Source organism: Dromaius novaehollandiae, chromosome 1, assembly GCF_036370855.1.
Source record: "Dromaius novaehollandiae isolate bDroNov1 chromosome 1, bDroNov1.hap1, whole genome shotgun sequence".
Taxonomy (NCBI): Eukaryota; Metazoa; Chordata; class Aves; order Casuariiformes; family Dromaiidae; genus Dromaius; species Dromaius novaehollandiae.
In genome coordinates, this window is record NC_088098.1 from 184,968,258 (window position 1) to 184,987,146 (window position 18,889).

An 18,889-nucleotide genomic window follows, 5' to 3' on the forward strand; every position below is an offset into this window, starting at 1 on the left:
ATGGGACCCTCTCCCAGCCTCCTATTTCAGGAGCTCTCCAATTGCTTCTTCCTGCTCCTTTGAGGAAACAAATCTGTACTACCACCCTTACTCCTTCTCTTTATGCAGAGGCTGTGAGCACTCTACTCTTCCCATCTCATTTGGCATCATGCTCATTTGCTTTCCAGATTCTTCATCTTTTTTTTCCCCACATACTACTTATTGCATACTTGCATAACAAGTCATTATTAATATTGAACTAAGGCAGACATCTGTAGGGAAGACTTGCTAGCTGAAGTCAGCCACTTTATAAAGAAAATTGTTTCCTTCAAAGAATCATGTAGGTTGGAAGGGACCACTGGAGATTGAGTCCAACATCCTGCTTAATGCAGGTCCAGTTAGAGCAGGCTACTCAGGGCTGTGTTCGGTTGAGTTTTTTTAATATCTCCAAGGAAGAAGCTTCTCTCCACTCTCTGGGGCCCTGCTCTGATTTATATCAAGTCAGAATTTCGCATGTTCCAGCTTGTGCCCATTTATCTGAGAGAAGCCTGGCTCCATCTTCTCTATACCCTCCCACTAGGTAGCTGTGCACAGGACTAAGATTTCTCCTCAGCCTTTTCTTCTTAAGACTGAACAAACCCAGTTCCTCAGCCTCTCATTGTACCTCATGGGCTCCAGCGACCTGACCATCTTTACAGCCCTCCACTAGACCTTCTCCTCTGTATCGGCATCTTTCTTGCACTGGGTAGCCCAAAACTGGACATCATACTCCAGATGTGTGAAAAGTTCAAATGCAAAAGTAATTCACTTTCTGTTGTATTTTCTTAATTCAGATTTCCAACACTTTGGACTCAAAGCAAGCAAAGCAAAAAGGAAAAGAAGCCTGAAATTTTGACAGAGTAATCCAAACAATAGTAGTTTGAAATATTGTGAGAGAAATCTACCTCTCTGAATAAGAGCAGAAGAGAGTCAAACTGGGGATTCATCACCTAGAAGAAATCACATCAATAGTGTGTAGGAGTTTCTTCTCATAAAAATAACAAGTTTTTAAAAAAGTAGTAGTGCTTGAGCCAAATTTGTTTGCAGTTGAATCCAAAGCCTAGCTACAAGAAAAGATGTCAGAGTTACTCTTGGAAGCTAATCTAAAATATTTCATTGATAGTACAAAGAAAACAAAAGTCTGACTTTAGAAAGGAAGCTGGAACAAAAGATCATTTCATCTAGTTTTGAGAAGGGTTTTCTCCCCTGAGATACAGATAAACACAACACTAATTAGCCAGCACTAAGTTCCTAGGTAGAGCTTATTGCTAAAAAAACCTAAGCCTCTGACAAACTATGTTTCACTTGAACTTATGTTCTGGGACAGACATTTCCAGTTCAACCAAAAAATATTAAGAGGGAAAGAATTTTTGCCTTCCTCTCTAAAAGGAGATTCTGGTGAACACTGTGACAAGTTACCCGGCGTTTTTTCTAATTTCTGTTGTATTTCACATTTTATAGCTCATGCTAATTGTAAGTTTTCTTACCATTGGCAAATCTGTGTCAAGCTCTGATCAGATGGATGAGGGAAACCAAAACTAGCAAAGTTGGAGCTGTAGTTCAGCCATTAATTTCAAGATGTATCAAAAAAACTATCCTTTTCAACTCTGATGATTTCCTATATTAAACATAGGAAAATATGAGAATTTAGGGTTTTCCAATTAACTCCTTTATAATTTACTGAACTAGAAGACTAACTGCTTTGTCTGACAAGGCAAGCATTGAGAGTTTGCATTCTGTGATCGTAACAAGTATTTTGCTATTTAAATTTAGGAGGAGGACAAAATACCACTACCTTTTAAAAAGATATGAGCTATTCAAACTTACCTGTAAGATCATATGCACATACAGTTTTGATAGCCCTGTTATTCAAAGACCTGCTATAAACTGTTTATATTCTAAATTCAAAGATCTTTAGTCCTTACCTTTAAACAAACTACACTGAGATGAAAATAATTCTGCAGTGTAATCTCAAATAAATAAAAATTAAGAAATTTATTCTATAGAGAAGACACTGCGACAGAAGGGACTTCATGTGCAACTTTCAATTTCTTTGCCACCTATGTCCTATTGAGGTCAATTGAGTATACAATGGTCACAGTTTCCTCCTCACTGATATTACACAGCTGCCACTTGTTAGAATTTTGAATTTTACAGAAAGAGCTTCTTATACAGATATTGATGTATCCTAAAGATGTCTTTTCACTACACCCTCAATGTTTAGTTATTCTCACATCCACTCTCTCTCAAGACAGAAAAAAACTGATATATCGTTTTCCTTCGTGTATTTATATAAAGCATGGGCACTGACTTATATGTTTATCTAAAATACAGTTTTCAGTGTATTAACAAGTTTTATAACTGCCCCACATCCATCTGCACTCACAAAAGGGGAAAGAAAAGTCAACACTATTTAGAACAAAGTAAATACGACGCCAATCACTCAGAAGGCTTCTTTACGGTCTAGTCTGGAAACTGTTCCACCTAGCCGTAAGAGATGCAAGCATTTTGGGAAAGTATCCAACTCACATCTTAAGTATCAGCTTATAATTTACAGGAAATAGTCAAGAATGTATAGGGGAGACATGAATCTGAATGAAAGCCTCCCACAGAAAACAAGTGCATGAGACTAGAGCAGTGTCCACTCTAATCACTGCAAAAAATGTGATGAAGAAATCTAAAATGAAAAAGTCTCATTTAAAGATTGGACTGCAACTGTAAGAACTGTGCAAACTCAGTTAAAATAGACCTGTAACTCTGTTCATCTATTTGTGTATATGTAACCCTCAACAGAGACTCTGACTACAGTCCAAGACAGTGTGAAACAGTTTCATTCTTTGGTTTTTCCTTTACATTTACCAACTGGTAGCAGCATGCTTTTCCAGTAAGCTGCACAGGGTATTTCAGGGTCTGCAATGCAGAATGTTGGTTTGGGGAAAAGAAACATTCCACTGATGCACATTACCATATTCTTGGCATAAAGCTGGTGAGAGTGTGCTTCTATCCCAGAGGTCTCTATTAACTAACAAATATCAACTGTAAGACTGGGAATTTCTAAAACCCTCTCCTGTTTGCAGGACATCTTTGATCTTAAATGAAAGGAAAGGCCTGGGGTCAAGAAACCACTTTTTACAACTTTTTCAAATGGCTCTAAACTGTTGTAAGTCATTATTGCTTGCAAAAAGCTCAAACCACTAAATAGTGAAAGCTCACAGTAATCTTCCCTGGACTGGTTGCAGATGCAAGAGCAGAGGGGAAGAAAAAGAGACAGACACCAGCTTAAGTTCCCTCCAAGATCATAAAGACACATGCTGAAACACATACTCATCCTCACTCCCCTGAAATAACCCCTCCATCTCCTAGATCTAAGGACAGGAAATCCCTGAGCAGATCATCATCTAGAACATAACAGAATACCTAGAGAAACTGCTGAGGTTACACAAGTTTCCAACAGACCATAGCAGAATATTCCACTGGAGTCCCAAATACACTACTTTATAGATCAAACAGAAGAGGGAATATAAGGTGAGGCCAATTTTGCACTGAGAACTGTTTCAGAATATTATCTCAAACTGGTTGATCTGTCTCTGTCCAACAGGAAAGTAAAAGAGACAAACACCAACAACAATGTTGTCTTACACATCTTTAGTTACAAGCTAACACATTCACTTTAAGCACTTAATCCTTTTTCCTTTTATGAACACAGCACAATGATACGCACACAGAACTATACAGACAGAACTTCCCAAAAGCCAACTTGCTCCAGTCATTACATTTTGGCTCCCTCTGCTGGAAATAAGTAAAAAACAAGTGACACCACTAACAGTTAATTTCCTTCTGTAATTGCAGAGCACAACATGCAGTTTTTTCCAACTTCACTTGACACCCCAAATGCAGCAATGATTGCCAAAATACACAAAAGCCTACCTATATATTGTGCATGAAGTCGTACTACACATGAAGATCAGATCAACTGCCATTTTTGAGACAAACCTTTTATATCTATACGGTATTTTTGAAGCTGCTTCTTAGCATTCCCAGGCTGCAGTTACTTTTTGCTTCATCAGAATATTGTGGTAAAGTTCCTCAAAACAGGCAGGCACCTTTGACAGAATGGGAGCATAAGTTATAATTTCAGTTGATCTAGTTACACTAGTTATGATCTATCAGCTATGCTGTTTCACATACGTAAAACCTGATTGGTGACAGACTAAAAGCATGCCATTCTGTTCTAAAAAAGTGGCTATTACATATCAGTAACTCCCTCAAAAGAGGGACTCTACTTTCTCAAACAAATACCAAGTGTAGGCCTTAGATCATAAGAATTATATGCTGAACAAAACCGGGCAATACTAAATAACTCGCAAGGAAACGTGAACAGGACAGGTTGACACATAGTCAACTCTAAGCTGAATCTGCAAGTAGTGATCTCTATTCAATGGCATGTAAGCTTTTGAATGAGATTACAAATAGCTCCAAGCATGGCAATAATACACACAGCCACTGTTAAAAATGCAAAAAGGAAAGTCACCTGTAAAATTGTTGTCAATCAGAGAATATACTACGTCAGGATCTATAAAGACATAACTGAAGATCCTCATCTAAAATCCAGAGTTCACTTAGGTATTATGCCAGTCTCTGGTAAACATGGCAAATGTTTCACCACTTCTAGTTCACAGCTCAAAGTCAAAGGTCTGCAGATGATGAACAATACTTACTCTCTGCTCATACAGAAACCATTTGAACACCTCCAGATATCTATCTTTGCTAGTTCTGTTCTGTTCTTTTCAAAATGAGGACTTTTTATTTCAGAACTAGACAAAGCATGGGTTTACTGAAAGGTGTAATTTCTGCTTCACTGCTAGAAAAGAAAATTCTTAAGGTATCAGTTGCATTTTTCACCACTGCTAACATTCTCTAAAAGAACCAATCCCAGAGTCTGCAAGTTCTGTCTAGTTCTTTACAGCTATTTTAGGATCTATAATTCCGCAGTACAATTAAGGCCAGTTTCTGCTCCCGGACTTGCATGTTTACCTTTATCGCTTTGCATTTATCAAGTGATGCTGAATTTCAACCAGTATTGAGAAATCTCTCTGCAATTTCTCTTAGTTATAAAAACATGCAAGATAGAATTTGCAAATGCAACAACTGCTTCATCTTCCATCCACATCATTTATTAACTGTATGTAAAAGGTTTGTGTGAAATCTTAACTCTATCACAGCAAAACCTGCCCATGTAACCTGCTCCATTTCCTCAAATAACTGGGAAGACCACCAGATCCTTCATTCCCCAGTGAAGACTGGAAGATGGTAATAGCAGGGTGGCTCACATATTCAAGGCAGTAACACAAAATAAAGCAGTGCAAACACATGTAGTTATCCCCTTACTCCACATGAGCACATTTGTTCCTATCTGATGAAAATACAATTTCTTTAGGAGCTTTAGCAGTCAAGGGACTTACCTGCCATCTCATATACTACGGTTACAGACAAATAACAGCACAAGTCCATGGTGGTGCATCCCACAGTCCTTTTCCTACAGAAAACCAGACTGGGAGATCAGCTAGGCAGAAAGGGAGCTATGACCTATTCCAAGTGCTCAGGACTCCTTCTGATGTAAAGCAGAAAGCTCTGGCAGGGCTAAGTTCAGTGAAAAAGTAAAGCTAGTGACCACTGGAAGTCACTCAACCTATCTCAGCAGGGATACCCAGGTTGGACTGAATGGCTCCTAACAGTCACAGGAGTGCAAAGCAGCTGCTGCTGGAGGCCGATGAGCTCACGCCAGAGGCTCTGAATGTGAGGCTCAATGATTTCCAGCAGCAGCACTTTCCCACTCTCTATTTGTACTCCACCTCCTGGTTACAGCACCTGTGTCCCAGGCACTCCTATGAGCAGCTCAAAGAAGAGCCTCTTCCTCCCTCCAGTCTTCAGTTAAACAGCCCTCAATAGACAGCAAGATCATCTGTTCATCTGTTTGACAGATTACTGTCAAAGACAAGAGACCAGGTTCATGTTTCTTCCTTGCAAACAGTCTTCCATACAGATGCCTCTGCTAGAGTCTTTCCGATCACATCCAGCTGTGACATGCATGTACTGTCATACTCTAGGGGTTAGATTTTAAATTTTAATGAGTTAAGACTTACTACCAATCTATCTAATCTATCACTCTTTTAAAGCAGAAATTATTAGGACTCTTCCCCTCCATCTTCCCCAGTTTGGTGACTGTAACTAGGGTTTGGGGTGACTTATTTTTTCCTTTTTGTTTTTTTTCTTTTCTTTTGGAAATGGGGAGGAGTGGAGATGGGAGTGATATTCCAAAGGAACTGCAAAAACAAGACGATGGCTTTCATTACAATCAAGAGCATGTTTTTGAGGTGAAGTGTCCCTATCATATTCATTCACTGTTTTGGTTTGCACTGAGAAATCTTCCGGGGGTGTGTGAACAGGATTCCTCTTGGATGAAAGTAAAGCAGAAAACATGCTCCAGGAACACACTTAACCTGCTCCAAAAGCTAACAAGAGCTCATGCCACAGGACCAGAATAGAGCCAGTATGAAATAATCCCTCAGCTACACATCTACATCCCTGAATGCACACTCTAGACATCAAGCCCTCAATACCAGTTGTTTTCTCTAGATATCTGCTGCTCTTGTGCCACACTACAAACTAATGCAGATATAGTCAAGGTGGCTACGACAGAGATGAAATTGCACTGAGTCTAGTCAGAAGAATGAAGCACATTCCAGAGTCTTTAAACATCCACCTTAATCACAGATGATTTTTAATGTCTAGCAGGTGTTCTTATCCCAACTTTAGAGACAATTTCAGACAAGCCTCTGTAAGTCCCAGAGCCCCAGATGTCTCTCACAGGCCAGGCACTTCCAGCTTCTAATCTCCCATCCTCTATTGCAACTCACACACTTTTTAAAAAGATTAAGTTTTCCCCAAAGTGTTAATTTCTAGAACATAAAAAATAACCTATTGATATTCTCTTGAAAGGATTCTGAAGGTTCTGTGGCAGACTGAAGAACCATGACAATTTCAGATGCACTAGTGACGCACAAGTCAGACTGTGTGAGATCTTGCACATCTGCCTTCTTTAAGATGTATGGACCTGTGGGTCCAAGCTCTCCAGTCTATTAACAGCTTTGAGAAGTAATATTCACCATCAGAGAAGCAAATGTAATAGAATGTTCATATACTTTGGAAGACGATGAGATTGAGTCCTTCTTACCAAGTCCTCACAGAAGTACTTAATTTGTAAGGTAAAAAATTTTGTGGAAACAGTTTGAGAAGTTCTAAGTATTAAGATGACTTACTCAAAGTAATAACTACATATTTTCTATAGCACTCATGTAAATACAGTACACGCATGAGTATTAAACAAAAATCTGCTTTTCAAGTAATCAGACACACACTGAGGCCACACCATTCCTTTAAAGCACTTAATGCTTTGCAAAGTAAAATATTCTAAGCCTTTAAAGAGGTCTCTGGGCATTTAAGTGTCCTTAATATAGACCTGCTTTGCAAGAGACTACTTCAGCCATACTCCATCTGCTGGTCAGAACTGGAATTAGAAGGGCATGATTTAAACTGTATTCCTTCACCAATTCAGGCAGATGCCCTTACACTATTCTTTTGTGTAGAAAGAACAGTTTTAAGCATTGACTTCTGAAATAAATTCTTATGCTGTTTTGTCTCAAAAACTCTCCCTCAAAGTTATCTGGATACAATAAGATCTGGAAGCAGACGCAAAATACTTACAATTCAGATCCTGCTTAAACACAAAAAGCTTTCACACCACTAAGAATCTCAGTCTAAGCTGGGCTCCAGACAGTTAGAGATTGTTCAGCTCCAAACCAACTAACCCAGACTAAAGATGGTACTGTAGAACAAACTCAAGTTTATTTCAACAGTGCTCAGGAGCACACAAAATGCTTCACAGAAGCATTGGTAATTTCAAGACATATCGAAAGTATAATATAAGCTAAGGAAAAGGAAAAAAAGCTAAGAAAGGAAAAGCAATTCTACATGAAAAGCAAGATATTATGACTGTCGCCATGAGACAAAACAATAGAGAAGAAATGTTTTCAATGTCAGAAACAGTCAAAGAAATAATTTACACTGTAAAAGCTTACCTTTGTTGAAAGCACTTTAAATGTACTTTGCTCTGGCACTATAGAATGAAGAAGAACAAGCTTTAAGTTGTAGTCTTCACCTGATGGAAGTCTCACTGATGCATTCATCTGTTAACAGTTGAAAACATGTCTCTGGTCATCTTAGAGAGCAGAGTTTTCCATTCTGAGGTAAAGGATTGTAATTTGGCACCAAGATTAAGTGATTAAATTAATGACCCTTCACTAGGACACTTATAAAATCAAGCATCAGGCATCAGAGAATTTAAAACGAAGCCACTTTTTACTGCATTATTCAACAAGGTGTTTCTAAAGTACACTACAAAATGAATAATTTCAATTCTTAGCCAGTAAGTACTCAAAAAACCTATTATCTTGTCAGCTTGATCTGCATTCTTTAGAGAAAGAATTCTAAGGCAAATAAAGTGTCAACACATTAATAATGGAATATGAAAACAATTTGCAACTTCCCTTTTAATACATGCAAACTATGTGGCAAGTGCTCACACAATTTTAACAGTTTAAAGCAGACAGAATTATAGAAGTATTTGCCTGTTACTAAGTACCAATTTAGCTGAGAATAAGAGCCCAGCTCCTCAATATTCACAGCTAAATTAAAAATGAGTGTCACTGGTATTGCATACGGTATTACAATAAAGAGATTACAGTGCTTCTTTGAAATATATACTTGGTTGTCACTATCAATTTTAGTGATATCGAAAGGAAGAAAAACCCACCCACCAATATTAATTCTTCTTCTATAACTGTCCTAAAGCAAGATACATTACTTATTCATAACTGTTCTTTAAAATACCTTGTCTCTGTCCATTCATACTCTGGGTGCATGTATACTCAAACATTTTAAGTTCAGATCACTTCTTTTCCCAAACCCTTCCAAATACCCAGGCAGCTGGAAAACAGATGCTCCTTTTGCAGCATGCACATCAGGATTTATACACAAGTTATAGCTTGTCTGTATCCTGTGGACCCTGCTGTGGCAACATACATACAAATACTCAGACAGAAGATCACTTCTACTATTTTTTCATACTATTCCCAACAAATAGACTGCTCATTGTTTTAATAACTACGTCCTATGGAATCCAGGGATGCATATCAATGAATCAACACAAATCACCTCTTTCTCCGAGAACTGTACGCTGACAGCATCCTTCTGTGCATTCTTGATCATGATAGTCACAATTACTTGAGATTCTGTTTGGTACCAGTCATACCTTAAAGAGAGAGAAAAACTAACTGCATGAAGATGTAAAAAAAAAAAAAATACCAGAAGCTGGAATATTACATTGTGTAATTCAGAGGGGGAAGAAGACATCAAAATTAGACTTCTTCCCCTTCCTCTAACAAAGCACTTGCAGACTTGACAAAGCAAGTAGTTAAAGAACAAAGAATCATTTTTAATCAAGAAGTATATCAGAACTAGGTTATTTTCTAATCCAATTCATAGTATTGTTTGCCTTCTGTAAATAATAAATAGCACTTTTTAGTTAAGGATCTTAAAAGCATCTCAAAACATTATCTATACTAAGTATCCGGGCAAGCCTTTGAATTAAGCTCAGCATGAGAATTAGAGAAAGGAGCCAGAATGCTTATTCCATTCCCTATTCTCCCAGTGGAACATTCTCTTGAAAGTTCAAATCAATCTGAATGCAAGCAATGACACCGTTTAAGAAACAATTCACTTAGGAAATTGCCACTTTCTGAAGTCGTCCCCCCCCCAAAAAAAGCTACAGTTACTATCTTACTTCTCCAATACCTGAGACAGGAAATAAAAGTTACATATTATCTTAATTCTCACAATAAAGCTAAAGTCAACTTACTTGATCTTTGATGGCAGAGGTTGCTGTTGTATATTCTGGTTGAAGCATATTACATTGGAAAGAAAATTATATCAGCATAAGTGAAAAAATATCATGAAGTACATTTCAAAGACAGAACATTTTCATTTTATCTGCTGCCCTAATCTTGATTTACATATGTGTATTAACTTACAAACAAAGAGAAAGTTCTTCACTGTTCTCCTAGTCATTTATTCCAGATAAGAATTAAAAAAAAAGTGTCAATAACTGACAAAGCACTTATTTAACGTAATTTACAATATACAGGTCAGACATTTTATAAATGGCAGAGTTCAGCTTCAGCTCATTTTCTTCCTAGGTAGGAAGTACACCTGAAAGACACACAGTAGCTATACTGCTCATCTAAAAGTTACAAAGGAAACCTGTTACAGATTTGAGAAATTTTTAACATAAAAACCTTTTAATTGTACTATTTGTCTTTGCCTATACCTATCACCTTCTCCATACAGTTTCCTCCCTCATTTCTAAGATTTAAAATTGGAATTCTGAAAAGAGGAGAATACCCAACCTAAGTTTCCCATTTTGTCTAAAAAACAGATCAATTCTGACACTCCTGAAGGTTTCAAATAGTAAGAAAACTGAAGGCTGAACCAGTCACAACAGAAAACAAGTCCGCATACACAAACTACTTGCATACACTGAAAAAAAAAAGTTATTTCCTAGCAGTGACAAGAAAATAGTATTGACAAGATGAGCTGGTTACTTTTTTGAGTTAGGCCACAGACAGACAAAGCTAAAAGTGGCTTTAATAAAATATCTGCACAGTAGTTTCCAAATTTGTATGCTATTCCTGAGTCTTTGGGGTTCAAATCCTTGGTTCAAAAACCAGGTATTTAGAGAAAAATTAAGAAATGTATGCAGTAGAAAAAAATATTTTAAAGCCTGGAAGTTGTAAAAAGCCACTGAAGTCTAAAAGCATGCTCTAGCTTAGTAACAACAACAAAAATTGAAGCAGAACATATTAAGGAAAACAGCTTACCACTTCAGTCTGCAATACTGCTGCAAGAATAGAAGAGTTACTTTCAGAAGAATATATTAAACTTAATGACATATTTATTCTAACTTTATTCTATTACTCCAAATATTTTGCATTTACCTCAGCCTCAACAGTAGAAGAGTTAACAACAGTTAACCTGTTCTGTAAGTTAGCCAGTTGTACCTCCAGCCTTTTGCTTTTATGACTCTCTAATTTTATCAGACTTTCTTCATGCCATCTATTTCAACCAGTAACTTCTGCAAATAAACAACTATAATACAAAGCATGTTCTGATTAACAAAAGGAAAAAACTTTCCATTACACTTTCCTTTGCTTACCAGAAACCCATACAGAAGGAAGGGGGGGGGGGGGGGAGGCTGGGTGGGGTTTTTTTGTTTGTTTTGTTTAAATGAAAGTAAATCCACATTAAGCATGAAAAGTTTTTTTAAAAAAATGTTTCCTGCAAGTCTATCATGTCTATCATCCATTCATACTACTAGGACAGAGCTCTCATCAGTTTTGTGTCTCATGGTAGGCAAACATGGTAGAGAAATGAGATGGAATTTAGCAGAGTTAAAGTCATTCACGTGACCTTAAATACACTGTAATACTAAAATTTAAACTATAGCTCAGTATTTCTTCTTTTAAACATTTTTTCTAAGATATTTCTGCTAACAAGTGACAAAAATTATATGAAAGAAGAATATGAAGTTGTAATGAAGAAACCAGAGGTTTTGATTTTTTTGCTCAAATATCCAGTGGAGAATTAGGAAAATCTCTTGAAAATACAGGAATGAATATTCAAGACTGAACAGGACAATGTAGCTGAACCAGACAAAACACTACAAAAAAGTAATCACAACATTAGCAAAACAGACGCATTATATCCTCTTTCCTTGAGATGGTGGAGAAAGTTCTCAACCACGATAACTTGGTGCAAAATAAGATGGTACCTGCCAATCACTTATCTTACTTTTCCAAACAAAGAACTCTGGTGAAAAGTATCATGAGTTTCTATATCCCTATATAACACAAACAGAAGGACTCTTCTCTGCTTGGTTTTTAGTCAGTAAGTTGACATGAACATGTATTATTTCTACTGTTATATTCTCCAATGCATATGGGGGGGGGGGTCACAACAGGCAGAGGGAAAAAATAAATCTGCTATTCTGCTACACCTCATTAAAATTCACAGGCAGATGAAGCACCATGGTTAAGTTCACTGCCAGGGATGTCAACCTGTAGTAATACTCATGAAAGGACAATCAGTCATACACTGACTACCAAGATACCACACCAGAGCAGCAATTAGTACCTAAGGCAATCTCCGAATTGAAGTAAAATCCCCAAATTTCAACTGCTCTTTCCAACTTTACATTTTATGAGATCTGAAAACTTATTTTGATGTTGAGAACTCTAGCTTTTAGAAAACAAACATGCTTCCACAGCTATAAAAAAATTAGCTAGCATTAATATATGAAAGTAAATTAAAATTAATTTTGATTGCCTGAACTTCAAATACGTACTTTTCTGTCATTGTTAATTATATTAAAAACAAAAGATTAATTTCCTTCAAAACTGAAGTGGAGAAGAGTTCAGGGTGCATACTGTGAGAGAAACCAAAGTTTTAAAAAAAGCATTTGTCTGTTTAACTGCCTTTGTTCTAAATAAGAGGTAAGCCATAAATTTTTCAAAACATGAAAGAGTTTCAAAGCACAGGGCATATCAAATCTCATATTAAGTGAATGGCTTGTTTTTCTTACCATTTAGCATTTCCTCGCATCTTTTAATCCAGATAGTAAAGGTATGATCTACATCTAGAAGAGACCAAGCACAGTAACATTAAAACACAGTAACATTCAAACACTACATGTATTGCATAAAGGACAATTCATCACAACTACCAACTGCAACAAGTTCATCCCAAATTTGCACCAATTTATTAAATCATGGTATTATTTCCTAATATCTTTTGGTAACCTTGATCATTCCAGTTAAGCTGTAAGTATTTCCACACAACTCTATTTAATTCTCTTGTATTTAATTAACCTAAACTAATTTGTAGAACATTAAATTATGCCTGAACTGACCCAAATCCACCTATTGGTTTCCAGTTTGCTTAACTATTATAACTGTTCCAAAAGCAAGAAGTACTATTTTACAGTTGTATTTCCATTATTGTTCAAATTATTTTTGTCCAAATAATCAGCCACCTAGCTCCTATCTAGAAAAGTATCAGAACAGCCAGCCCCTCCCTAGGACAATCCAAAATTGTGAAAGTTTTCACAAGCACCATTTTCCCCTGGTGGTTTCATACACAGTTTATATGCACACCTAAGGCTTCAGGGATGTCAGAAATACACAGGTGCCAACTTCACACAGTGAGTGAAAATCAAAGAAGTTCAGTAAAACCTTGATACACTAGAAGCAACAAGCTGACTTCCCAGATAGAAAGGAATGAAATGAAATAGCTAAAGAGGTAGCAGCATAACAGTAAGAGTGATCATCTATCTAATCCTTTCAGCAAAATTCCCAAAAAAAGCTCTGATACTCAAGAAAGTAACTGGTCAGTAACATCGAGGCTTCCCCCCCCCCCCTTTTTTTTTTTTCAAACCAATAGCTAAACCTTTGTCTTTATACAATACAGGGAAATGACAGTTAACCTCCCTGCAGAGGGCTTGAAGTTGACACTTGAAAAAACAGTACCCTGCAGACATGATCATTAGACCAAATGCAGCTCCACTGGGGTTCTGCAAACTATTAACCTTGACTTCCTCAAATATAAAGTGTTCATAAATTTTAAGGCATGCCTTAGGTCTTAAAATTGCTGCCCCCCACCCAGTGCTATTTCTCTCTTCCTTCATCTTTTGCCATCCCTACTGATCAGTCTAGAAGCTCCCTATATTATAAGTCATATAAATTTTATGTAATCTCTCAAATGCTGTTAGTGAAAGATAAAAACATGAGTAAGCATATGGTTGTCTTGACATTACAATACAGTCACTGGTAACAATTTTTTCCATTATCTTAGCAAATTCTGAAAAGAAAATATCTGTTTTCAGAAAGAATTCTCCTAAATTAACTGTGAGAATGTTCTGTTGGATGAAGGGGGGAGGGAATCTAATAGTTGCCTTCAATTACTTCAGTTGTAGTTACAGAAACAACGGAGCCAGATCCTCCTCAAAAGTGTACAGGGAAAGGAAATGAAGAAGACGACACAAGATGCAACAAAGGAAATTTTGATTAGATAATGAAAAAATTGTTTACAAAAAGAGTACTCAAACACTGGAGCAGGTTGCCCAGAGAAGCTGTGGAATCTTCATCCTTGGAAATATTTAGAAATAAACTCTAGAAGGCCCTGAGCAACCTCATGCAAGTTCAAAGTTAATACTACTTTTGGCCAGGGCATAGGACCAGAGAAGCGCTAGAGCTGCCTTGCAACCTAAATTACTCTATAATTTTAAAACTTATTCCGCATATCCCCTCCAAAAACTTTCCAAGGTGTTGAACCTGGAATCAAAATTTATCAAATAAAAGGGAAATGAAATGGAATAGGATCATGAACCTAAGCAAAGACAAACTGAGTCAAGTCTACATTGATCCAGCCTCAGACTTTCAGCAGCAAGAATCTTTATCTTTAAAGTATAGCCTATGATAAGACTGTTTGTTACCTGTAATAGAAAGGCTTGGTGTCTTGTTGTGTATCTGCCCTATTCTATTAAAAGATCACCCCCACCAACCTCTGCCTCCCAGCATATTTTTTAATTTGAGAGAAAGGAAAATTGACTCTATAATTGCCTTGTTCCTCCAAAGAACTAAATTTATTAGTAACTTTCTAGTTTAGAAACTGTCTGGTCTATCTTCACTTACTAAAATTCTACTAACTTTTAGAATATAAAGAAGCACCTAATAAGATGCTTCTTTAAAAAGCTGATACTTTCCACCTTTGCAAAATTCATTAGGTGGTCACAACAAAAAGCAAGACAACTTCTCCAGTATAATTATCCAAAACGCATATAACGTGCTGAAGAATAACAGACCACACTGCTTTGTAAATCCAAGGCAAATTACTCAACTCCAGAAATACATGTGTATCTAGTCTTACAGCTGACTGAGAGAGATCTCATTTCCTAATGTTATTTGATAAAATACAGAAACACTGTCCTCTCAATAATCCATCACATCAAGTCCTGTTTAAACATCACTGTAGGTGGGTAATGGGAAGTGTGCTGCAGTACCCTGGGCATGTCAGTCCTACCAGTAATGAGCACAAGCAGGAAGCTCATCTCTGTTAGTATTCCTGATTAAGGCTTAAAACAGACCTTGTATCAGCAAGGAAGAGAAACATGTCACAGTGTACTTCTGCCTCCTTGTGAAGCAAAGAAACCAGCCCTGCCAGCAGAGATTTCCCCACCACAGGAACTCACTACCAAGCAGCAACAGTGAAAATCTTCTCCTTGCATCACCTGCTTATTGATATGTGGCTAATTTTCCCATTGTGCTTTGTTCATTTTGCACTAGCTGCATTTAACTGGAAGTTAATTGTTTTGCCAAAAATCCTTATGTTCACAATTCTTTTCACCTGGGATCCAGCAAACATTCCACAGAACTGCAAGAGGAAATTCTGTTACTGACGTAAATTTGAGAGTCGATTAGATAATACATGGATGAGAATCAACTAACGATTTGTATTTTAAAGACAACCTTCAGAAGACTCCTAGTTTCACAGTAGGTCATAAAATTTTGTAATGAGATGCGAGAAGCACAGCAGAAACAAGCTTTCGAAAGTAAAATAATCAGGAAGGACTGGGAAACTTCAAAAACACTTCAACTGGATAAATGGCAAAACAAAAGCAAATAAAATAAAAAGGTTGTATTTTCTAAATTAGCTAAGTAACACTCAAAGAAACCTGATATCCACTGACTCGTCTACCAAGATGTCTACAGCTCAGTGTGGTGCTGCAGTCTAGAACACGATGTGAAGTTCAACAGAATGAAAATGAAGTAACTGGAGTGGACTCTGGCTGAAGTTTGTGCATTTTGGGAGAAAAACTCCAGCCAACAAACTAGAAAGGTGACAAAATGCACACTCATGAAAAAAACCTCAAAAATCAGCAGTGGTTGCTTGGGGTGGCAAGAATATGGAAAACAGAATTTTTGACCTTGTCAGCCACTAACACAAGACCAAAGTGATTAGTCATTCAATTAAATTCAAGTTTTGAGATGTATGAAAAGTTACCTACCAAGCAAAGAAAGCTACAAAAATCACTGGAAAGCATCACTTCCTTTCACAGGAAGATACTAAATAATGAACTTGGCTAGATTCCAAAGATGCATTTATATTTCTAGTATACAAACAACTGGAGATAAAGACTATCTAGTTATCAAAATTACCAAAAGTGGAAGGACTTCAAAAACAATTTCTTACATTCTAGTGCTTCTTCCACAGCAGCCTAAGCTCACAAATACCAGTTGGTGCAATTCCAACCTCCACCCCACCACTGTTTTACTGCAGTTTTAGACCCAGAGGAGCAGACTGCTTATTTGGCAGAGGCAAGATAATTACATTTTTGCTGAAGTTTCAGGTCCCAGCCATTGCTACAGATAAGATAATGTACCAGAAAGATCTTAACTGTGACAATGCTTATCAGATCAGTGCACTTTGTTCTGTGCAACTTAAGGTATTTTTCTTATCGTTTCTTTACACTGTTGGGAAGGGAAAGGATGGAAGGAAGTGAGGATTTTATTTTAGTGGTGAATACGAAGGAAGAGAAAGGAGACTTAATCATCTCACAAATACTTTGTTCTGCACTTCCCTGTACCTTCTATCAAAGCTTTCTGCGTTGAACAATTTCTTTCCTAGTTCTCAGTCAGCATGTCAAAAAGCTCTAATACTCCCCAAACCAGAACATGCACAAGGACGGTACTTAATAAATGAATAAAAAGCTTCTTAATTAAGCATAATCTAACCAAAAATGTTAAAAGCCATTTTGTAAATAGTAAAAGTAAGAAATCGTTTTGTCAGTTCAAACGCATATCAAGTTGCATGCTCTTTATAAAAAGCAGTCCACCAAAGGCTGTAACAACTAAGAAATTCCAGCTACAAACCTGTTCTGCTTGGTAACTTATCTGTGACACTTACTGCTACACCATTGTCACCGTTTTTTCTTTAAATTTCATCTTATTAAGCAAAAAATCTTAACTTATCACTAGTTGCTAGGAATTTTGATACGCATTTTCAGACTGTTTTATACTGTCATATAGTAATTGCACCAAACTTCCCAAAAGCCAGACCTGTTCCAAATATCTTAAGTAGGGCATCTATTCATTCATTACTCATTAAACACAAAAATCTTGGTCTTCCCTTTCAGCTAACGCAATAAGAATTTTTCTCTTACTAGTAAGAGTATTGTGCACATAAGTACTTTTAATACTTACTTTCCAACTTCTGTCCCTCTCTGAAAGACTCTAAAGCAGATGTGTAGTTTTTCATATGATATTCACCTAACCTGATACAAACAAAGAAAAACACACAGAATCTGTAACTACTTTTCAATCTAATCCACATTCTGAAGATAACATCCTCAGTTCATGTACTATATTGGTTAAAGTTACAAACTTAAGAATATAAATTGCCTGAGAACTCTGCTTTTGAAATTGCTGGGATGTTAAGATAACAAGCCCAAAGTCAAGGTAAAATCCTAATAAAAATAATGCATTTTTCTTTTGAAACCACAGCTTTATTACAGATGTGTTACAAGTAGTATAGCATCAAGTTTATTCATTCACTGTGTTGCAAAAACTTTGTATAGATCTGTAATTCAAATACGAGTATTGCCCTAGAAATTATTACAATATTCCCAAAGCGCAATACAAGATACATACCCTTTCCTGAGAAAAGCTTTGGCATTACTGGGGTTGAGTTCTAAAGACTTCTTTGCATCTGCAACAGCATCTGTGAAAAGTCAATTTACAGATGAGGAACATTAATGTGTTATAAAAAGGATTAAACTGTCTGAGTCTTTTTGTAGTCAAAATTTTTGAGGTGAAATATGTTAGTTTTCATAGTTCACACACAAATTACACTGCTTGGATTAAAATTAGCCACAACCGATATGGATGATCCCTTCATTCACCTATGGTGCTCTGTGCAAGATGAAGTATGACCTTCATTTATTCAAATCCTCTACTTAGATCTGATCTGTATATCACTTGTATAATGGAAAGAACAATTAGACCAAAGCTTTAGTATTAATTTAATATTTTTGCCAGGCATTATTCAGTTGTCACATTCCTATCATGACAGAATTCAGTCTCTACTAAGAGACCACATGAGGCCAGAAAACATTTACAACACGAAGTTTAAAACCTATCTGAGAAGTCTACTAAAAAACAGCTGCCCAGATAGTCCTGTGCTAAAATCAAATGGAAATCTAGGATTGCAGAGTAAGGAATTCATTGATAGTTTTGCAGATACAAAGCAAAGATGAAGAAAACTACAAAAGTATACCCTAACTGTAATAACTGCCAATTAAGTTATAGCTAACAAAGTTCTATTATTACTGTATTAATTGCAGATCTAAGACATCTTCTGTAAAGAATGTGTCATAACACACTTGTAAGGGGATTATCAGTTTAAAGTTGTTACCAGTGTAATTCTGTAGAAGAATATAAGCGTAAGCTCGCTGACAGTAATATTCAGCATCACCTGGATTCTTCTCCAAGGCTGTTGTCAGTTTCTGTAAAGACAGATTAAAAAAAAAGAAAAAATAAAGCAGCATCTTAGAAGTCCCTATAAAAGTACAATATCAAACTCTACCAACTAAAACATATTTCAGAACAAAATATCCTGAACTGGCAGGAATGTTTGTCCACTGCCC

The 18,889-nt window shown here is 36.7% G+C and overlaps 1 protein-coding gene across 7 annotated transcripts in view; it reads right to left on the reverse strand.

The window, feature by feature from the left end:
- The window catches only part of SUGT1 (SGT1 homolog, MIS12 kinetochore complex assembly cochaperone), a 30,018-nt gene that overhangs the window by 7,529 nt on the left and 3,600 nt on the right, over positions 1–18,889 (reverse strand). For 2 of the 7 annotated variants that reach the window (XM_026099170.2, XM_026099173.2), the window contains 8 exons: positions 18,658–18,748; positions 17,895–17,964; positions 17,448–17,518; positions 12,773–12,826; positions 11,013–11,029; positions 9,995–10,029; positions 9,292–9,388; positions 8,157–8,264 (listed from right to left, as the gene is read on the reverse strand). In XM_026099170.2, the coding sequence (XP_025954955.2) occupies positions 8,157–8,264; positions 9,292–9,388; positions 9,995–10,029; positions 11,013–11,029; positions 12,773–12,826; positions 17,448–17,518; positions 17,895–17,964; positions 18,658–18,748 (543 nt within the window). Of the gene's footprint in view, positions 1–8,156; positions 9,146–9,291; positions 9,389–9,994; positions 10,030–11,012; positions 11,033–12,772; positions 12,827–17,447; positions 17,519–17,894; positions 17,965–18,657; positions 18,749–18,889 lie in introns of those variants that run through there. The other 5 variants (XM_026099169.2, XM_026099171.2, XR_010387227.1 and 2 more) reach the window with 4 other exon arrangements.